This window comes from Sinocyclocheilus grahami, unplaced genomic scaffold (genome assembly GCF_001515645.1).
Source record: "Sinocyclocheilus grahami isolate Dianchi unplaced genomic scaffold, SAMN03320097.WGS_v1.1 scaffold97.1, whole genome shotgun sequence".
Taxonomy (NCBI): Eukaryota; Metazoa; Chordata; class Actinopteri; order Cypriniformes; family Cyprinidae; genus Sinocyclocheilus; species Sinocyclocheilus grahami.
This window is the reverse complement of record NW_015505276.1, coordinates 2,097,467-2,105,426: the sequence shown is the minus strand read 5'-3', so window position 1 is coordinate 2,105,426 and position 7,960 is coordinate 2,097,467. Positions and strand designations below refer to the sequence as shown.

Sequence of the window (7,960 nt, the reverse complement as noted above, 5' to 3'; positions counted from 1 at the left end):
TTAATGTTCACACATGGATAAATGTGTGCTATTTGTGTTCATTTTGTGATTCTTGAGGTAGTTAAGATTGTGAGTTTGTGTTTTCTAAATGAGAACATGGTTAAACCTGTGCAAAATGATGCCGTTCTTGTGTAGAGTTTAGCTGAAAACACTGAGCAAATTGGAGCGTGTGTGAAAACAGGTGAAATGTGTTAAAAGTTTTGAGAAACGTGTCTTTGTTTTAGGAACTGTATGAATGGTTTGGAAAACTGTACCAAACGAATCAGTTATAGTGTGTTAGCAATTGAGAAAAACTGTATTTACAGTAACTGACAGTATATTCCAATGTGTGTTTACAGTATTTTTTTTTTTACTTTTCTCTTCTAATGCTTTTCATCTACTGTAAGATCTCTTTACAGTAGTGTAATGAAAGTAAACTTTTCTTACAGTTTAATGCTGAATTTGACTATCTGCATCCCTCTATTTATGTCCCTCTATTTTGAATTGATCTCACTAGTGTTCTCTAGGCAGGAAAATAGTCTTTGTATTTGACAGGTTTATGTTTCATCTGAGGCCAAAGTTTGAGTCTGACAAAAGAGAACATGTTTTTGACTAAACTATTTGATTTTGACCTGCAAGTTTGAAGTTTGCACAAGTTGGTATATAGTTTTGAGATTAGCAATCGAGAAAAAAATGTAACCATGTAATGTATTCCTGTGATGCAAAGCTGAATTTTCAGTATCATTTGTAACCATGTAATGTATTCCTGTGATGCAAAGCTGAATTTTCAGCATCATTACTCCACTCTTCAGTGTCACATGATCCTTCAGAAATCATTTTAATATGATGAATTGCTGCTCAAGAAACTTTGCTTATTATAATCAATGTTGAAAACAGCTGTGCTGTTTTCTTTGGTGGATAGAAAGTTCAGAAGAACATCACTTTTATAAGAAGAAATGTTTGTAACATTATAAATGTCATTACTGTCACCTTTGACAAATTAAATGCATCTTTGCTGAATAAAAGTATTAATTTCTTATATATATATATATATTTAACAAAATAAACTTTTTCTGTTTTTTATTTTTATGCTATTTTGCTAAGCTGCAGACAATTTGGCAATACAAATGTAAAATTGTTTGTCATGTCAATAAAACAGACCAAATGATGTTGAGAGGGAGATAAACAGAGTTTTGATAATAAATATTGACTCTCTTGTTTATATAAATGTTGCCTCAATTGCTTTGCCAATTCACCATTATTTATGATGCAGATAAAATACAATGCACTTCTCTACTTGAAACAATGAAACATTGATAAAAAGAGAGAGAGCGGGAGAAAAGGGAAAGCAATGTTTGGATGTTTGTTTACTATTCATTGTGCATTTGCAACAACCTATTGTTTCAGTTCTTTAAATCCCAGTAGAAAAACAAAGCTCACAGATACAATCCAAAACAATGTCCAAGAGGAAGTGAAAACCAGTGGCCGAATGTAAATGTATAAGGCGAAGGACACAGTGGATAATTGGCTGGGCAAAAGCATTTTTGACATATACCTGACTCTCAGGTGAGCGTTGCGAGAATCATTGCCTCCCACAGATGTGACTTTACAGGTGTAGGTCCCAATGTCTCCTGACCAGGTCTGAGATAAATGCAGGGTGCCGTTGGAGTCGAGTCGCAAGCGAGGGCTCGATTTCACGTCAATAGCCGCTCCTCCTTTCTCCCAGATGTGTCTGTGAATAACAGAGGCCTAATTACTTATTCTTGTTCACAGCAACAATACATGGCAAAGCTGTTTACTTAATGAATAAACAAACACACACACATACACACAACAGAAAATTGGTTTGCACACATATATGCACTCATACACACACATCAACACTTCTTAATTGCAGCCACATCGTTTCCCCATTTAATCTCATCTGTCTTGCATTTAATTAAAGTCTCCATCTAAGTTATTGCTTTGTTTACATATTCATCCGTTTTCCCTGATCAAATGAATAACAGCAGCCCAGCAGGTGACAGTTAAATCAAGTCTTATGAGACTGAATGTAATAAACACACAGGATAGGGATGGAAGGAACAAGCAAGCATTGATCAAAGATTGAACGTGAGATAAGGCAGGGTGGGACAGAAAGAGAGAGAGAGAAAGAGAAAGACAATAGACATTTAGACAGAGTTGACAACAAAGATATGTTAAGGAGAGTGGAGGTTGTACCTGACTGTAACGCTGGGGTCATGGGTCACCCCGCAGGTCATGGCTGCTTTTGTGCCCTTGATCACGCTCTGGTCCTGAGGTGGATTAGTGATCCGCGTTCGAGCTGCACACACAAATCACAGTGTAGTACTGTAATCGATGGCATTGATTTTCCCTTTCAATTTCTATTAGACATGTAATTAGCTTTACCTTGTGAAAAAGAAGCACACAGGTTTAAAAAGAGTACTTATTAAGGAAATAATATATTTTAAAAGAACATATGTAAGTGTGAACTCTAAAGCTTTTTTGCCCATTAGTTGCAATTAAATGAAAATGTACTATGGTTAAATTTATATTAAATGCAATTAGCTGAGCTTTATAGTGCCTAAGTAAGCCATAAGTACATCTTCACATAAAATGTCATAATTACTTCTATTGTCTTGGACATATGGTTGAAGTGTATAAATTTACAGTCAAATCATTTACATGTGCTTTAGTATGTTAGTATGTAACACAGCAAAATAAATGAAGATTATTCAAACTAAATGTTTTCAAATTAACTTTAAAATAAATTTTTTTCATTTGACATTATTACACAGTCATACTTTTTAAAAGAAACATAGTCAAGAAAGTGTCTCTCTTTTTGTACACTTAAGTGGTCTTTTTTAATAATATTATATTATCTTCAAGAACTTTTAAAAATATATATTTTTAAGAACTGAAGAATGCTAAAAGTGCACATTGAATATAATTAACTACACTCCTTTTCCAAAAGAGTTAGATAACACTACTTTTGAAAGGCCGTCAAGGGAGAAACATTTTGGCATGGGTCAAGGATGTGACACTGATTTTTCTGTCCTAATAGTCTCTTGAAAAATACATTAAAATTGTATTCATACATAAAATGACTTTAATACAGCCCTTCTATGAGGAGCATGTTTTTAATTTCTTAATTACATTTTATTTTGATATTATTTGGGAGCATAAAGTCAAAAGTGTAATGGTGGTACAAATGTTCTGTTTAAATGAAGAAACAAGCCATGGTAAAGGCCTCAGTTAAATATGTGAAAAGAAAAGACAAAACAAACATCTATATTGTATTTAAATATTTGAAAACAAAAATGTCTGCCAAATGAAAGTCATGCAGTGTGATCAAAGTTATGTGGTGGAACAAAACTAAACAAAATAAAACAAAACATAAAAAAGTGAAACAAAGCAAAAGCAAAGCAAAAATAAGCCAAAGCAAAACAAAACAAAACATCTATAATATTGCTTAGAAATATTTGAAAACAAAAATGTCAAATGAAAGTCACTGACCTAAAAAAAGATCTGCTAGCTGGTACTAAATGGGCCATGTTAGCCAGACAAACATTGACTGTGACTTGACTGGACAGTGTAGACGTAAGAAAGTGAACAGTGGGTCACTGTGGCGAGGGGGGCGTGGTTCAGCGAGGTCTGCACCGGGAGAGAGAGGCAGGAGACGAGCGGTGCGTAAGTAGGTCAAGCGCAAATGATAAACACCTGTGTCTCGTTTCAGTAATTGGTGTGGAGAGACCGGATAAAAGGGGCCACCTGGAGCATGTAAAGAGAGAGACTGTCTGGGAACTCGAGCCACACGGGGAGACTGGTTGCGGGAGCCGGAATTGTATGCAGATTTATATTCTGAATTATTTAATAAGTGATTGAAAGCGCAGTGGGCACCACTTCTTTTGTTTGTGCCAGAGAACCTCAAATAAAGCCCGAGTCCCAGTCACGCCGACCCTGTCTTCTTCCTTCCCCCCTCTTGAACCTTATCACACTGGTCCCGAAACCCGGGAAGGAAGAAGAACGCCGACGCCGTCATGCAGTCCCCGTCAGGATCGCCATTTGCGGAGGTCATTCAATCGCTCGTGGGTTTTCACCAGGAGCACCATCAGGCAGGAAGACCGCGAGCTGTTCCGGAACTGGATTGACCGGGAGGTTTGGGCTGCGGGACCTACATCTGCCCCAGCACCCCCCACCCATGTGCCTCTCCACAAGATGGGTCCCCAGGATGACCCGGAGGTGTTCCTGGACCTATTTGAGAGGTCGGCAGAGGCCGGGGGTGGCCCGAGGAGGACTGGCCAGTGCGGCTCATTCCTCTGCTGTCGGGGGAAGCGCAGGTCGCCGCACAACAGCTGCTGCCGAGTCCCAGTCACGCCGACCCTGTCTTCTTCCTTCCCCCCTCTTGAACCTTATCACACTGGTCCCGAAACCCGGGAAGGAAGAAGAACGCTGACGCCGTCATGCAGTCCCCGTCAGGATCGCCATTTGCGGAAGTCATTCAATCGCTCGTGGGTTTTCACCAGGAGCACCATCAGGCAGGAAGACTGCGAGCTGTTCCGGAACTGGATTGACCGGGAGGTTTGGGCTGCGGGACCTACATCTGCCCCAGCACCCCCCACCCATGTGCCTCTCCACAAGATGGGTCCCCAGGATGACCCGGAGGTGTTCCTGGACCTATTTGAGAGGTCGGCAGAGGCCGGGGGTGGCCCGAGGAGGACTGGCCAGTGCGGCTCATTCCTCTGCTGTCGGGGGAAGCGCAGGTCGCCGCACAACAGCTGCTGGTCCAGAACCTCCTGGTCTACAAGGACCTCAAGCGCGCCATCCTCTAGCGGGTCGGCCGGATCCCCGAGCAGCACCGCCAGCGCTTCAGGTCGCTGGACCTCGGAGAGGGGGGCCGACCCTTCGTGATGGCGCAACAGCTCCGGGACGCCTGCCGCAGATGGCTGATGGCCGAAACAAGTGACATCGAGGAAATCATCGATCGAGTGGTACTGGAGCAGTTTGTGGCGTGGCTGCCGAGGAAGACTGCCCAGTGGGTCCAGTGCCACCACCCGACGTCGCTGAGCCAGGCCATCAAACTGGTGGAGGACCAAATGGTGGCGTGCCCCGGGGTCGGCGAACCCCTTCCATCTGTCTCTCTCTCTCTCTCCCTTCCCCTGTGTTCTCTCCCCCCAAACCTGTCCCTTTCCCCAGGTCCCGAGGGAATCTTCCTCCACGAGCCCCACCCCGCTGGGGGGGGGTCCAGGGACGGAACCCACAGCCGCCCCGAGGGTGCCGCCCAGGGGGGCGGGTCTGGCCGGCGGCAGCTCCCGGTCCGCCGCTCTCTCCACACCAATTCCTTGACCCACTTCCTGCCACTAGGGCGGCGGGGAGGCCTGGGCCGGCCTGCTGGCGTTGCGGGGACCCAGGTCATTTTATTGATCGTGTCCAGGGATGGAGGTGGGGATGCTGATCCGGGTCCCGGACGCCCTGCAGGCTGCCCCCGATCAAGCTGGCCTGTACTAGATACCCGTGAGTATTAAGGGGGGTACATATCAGGCTTTGGTGGATTTGGGATGCAACCAAACCTCAATGCATCAAAGCCTGATTCAACCGGAGGCATTGGATAAGAGCCGCATGGTTAAGGTTCGGTGCGTGCACGGGGATGTGGTGAACTACCCCTTAATGTCGGTGGCTATTCAACTTTGGGGACAAAAGCATAGAGTAGAGGTGGCATTTAGACCGCACCTAAGACATCCGCTAATTTTGGGAACAAATTTGCCAGGTTTTAAGGTGTTATTGGGCTTCGGGGACAAAAGCATAGAGTAGAGGTGGCATTTAGACTGCACCTCAGACATCCGCTAATTTTGGGAACAAATTTGCCAGGTTTTAAGGTGTTATTGGGGCATTTATGTGTGGGTGTCTCTTGGGAGGAAAGAGCGTGGGAAAGGGGGGAGGTCGCACAGGTAGGAGAAGCTGAGCCGGGACCAAGGGGAACTGAGAGAGGGGAACGGAGCGCTGTTGAGAGGAGAACCCTGACAAAGTGCAATGATTTTCCCCTGGAACAGTCCCAAGATGAAACACTCAAAAATGCTTTTGAACAGGTCCGTTCCATCGACGGACAGCTTCTCCAACCGGCTCGACCGCTCTCCTATCCATATTTTGCTATTTTAAAAGACCAGTTGTATCGAGTGACTCAAGACACTCAGTCAAAACAAGATACAACCCAATTGTTAGTACCAAAAAGTCGTCGGGAAATGCTTTTCCAGGCGGCTCACTGTAAACTGATGGCCGGACATTTGGGGCAAGCAGCAACACTGAATCGTCTAAAGACCCGATTTTTCTGGTCGGGCATTCCCGAGAACGTGCACAGGTGGTGCTCGTCTTGTCGTGAATGTCAGCTGGTGAACCCACCGGCCACCCCAAAAGCACCATTGTGCCCTCTCCCTCTTATGCAGGTCCCCTTCGAACGAATTGGCATGGACCTCATCGGGCCATTAGAACGATCTGCACGGGGGCATCGCTTTGCATTAGTCCTCGTGGACTATGCAACGCGATACCCAGAGGCAGTGGCCCTCCGCAGCATTTCCGCAAAAAGTGTAGCGGAGGCCCTGTTTCATCTAATCTCCTGGGTGGGAATCCCGAAAGAGATTCTCACCGATCAAGGCACAGCGTTTATGTCACGGACTCTCCGCGAACTTTACGAACTCTTGGGCATTAAATCGATTTGCACCAGCATTTATCACCCACAAACAGACGGTCTGGTCGAACGATTTAATCGCACATTAAAAACCATGATTCGGAAGTTCGTTCACGAAGACGCCAAAAATTGGGACAAATGGCTGGAACCCCTCTTGTTTGCCGTGCGCGAGGTCCCCCAAGCCTCCACGGGGTTTTCCCCCTTTGAGCTTCTCTACGGACGTCAGCCCCGCGGGTGTTGGACGTCTTACGAGAAACTTGGGAGGATGGACCTTCGGACAGTAAAAGTGAAATTCAGAATGAACTGGACCTGAGAACAAAACTTCACACTTTGGGGCGGCTCTCTATGGAGAATTTGTTGCAGGCTTAGGACAGACAAAGCCAGTTGTACAACAGGGGAGCCAGATTTTTTGCGAGCGGGAGCGAATTTGCACCGGGAGAGAAAGTACTCGTATTACTCGCAACTTCTAGTTCCAAATTACTCGCCAAGTGGCAAGGACTCTTTGAGGTCACACGGCGAGTTGGAGATCTCAATTATGAGGTAGTGCGCTCAGACAGGAGCGGAGCACATCAGATTTACCATCTCAATCTCCTTAAAAAATGGAGCGAGGCGGAGTCAGTGATGTTGGCGGTGAGCGGAGAGGAAGATCTCGGGCCAGAAGTGAACACCAAAAGTCAGTCTCTTGCTCTGGCCCCAGGAGGAGATCACCTCTCGCCCTCCCAACTCACTGATGTGGCCAAGGTGCAAGCCGAGTTTGCAGATGTGTTCTCGCTTTTGCCTGGTCGCACAGACCTCATTCAGCACCACATTGAGACCGAGCCAGCATGGTAGGTGCGCAGCCGGCCATATCGGCTGCCTGAACACACAAAAAATTAGTTCAGACTGAATTAGAGGCAATGCTAGATATGGGAGTAATAGAGGAATCCAACAGTGATTGGGTGAGCCCGATAGTTTTAGTGCCTATAACGGACAGCTCGGTCCGGTTTTGTGTGGATTATCGCAAGGTGAATGCTGTGTCGAAGTTCGACGCGTATCCAATGCCGCGGGTTGATGAATTGCTTGATCGGCTGGGTGCTGCTCGATTTTACTCGACACTGGATTTAACGAAGGGATATTGGCAGATCCCCTTATCACCAATATCCAAAGAAAAGACGGCCTTCACCACGCCGTTTGGATTACACCAATTCGTAACGCTTCCTTTCGGGTTGTTTGGGACTCCAGCCACCTTTCAGCGGCTCATGGACCGGATCCTCCGGCCGCATGCTGTGTATGCATATGCAGCATATGCATATGCAGCAT

At 45.6% G+C, this 7,960-nt stretch overlaps 1 protein-coding gene across 1 annotated transcript in view; it reads right to left on the bottom strand.

The window, feature by feature from the left end:
• LOC107588001 (protein sidekick-2-like) overlaps positions 1 to 7,960 on the bottom strand; it is a 73,772-nt gene that overhangs the window by 49,100 nt on the left and 16,712 nt on the right. Inside the window, exons 8-9 of the mRNA XM_016275982.1 lie at positions 2,200 to 2,302; positions 1,535 to 1,711 (exon numbers count right to left, since the gene is read on the bottom strand). Coding sequence (XP_016131468.1) covers positions 1,535 to 1,711; positions 2,200 to 2,302 — 280 coding nt within the window. The remainder of the gene's footprint in view (positions 1 to 1,534; positions 1,712 to 2,199; positions 2,303 to 7,960) is intronic.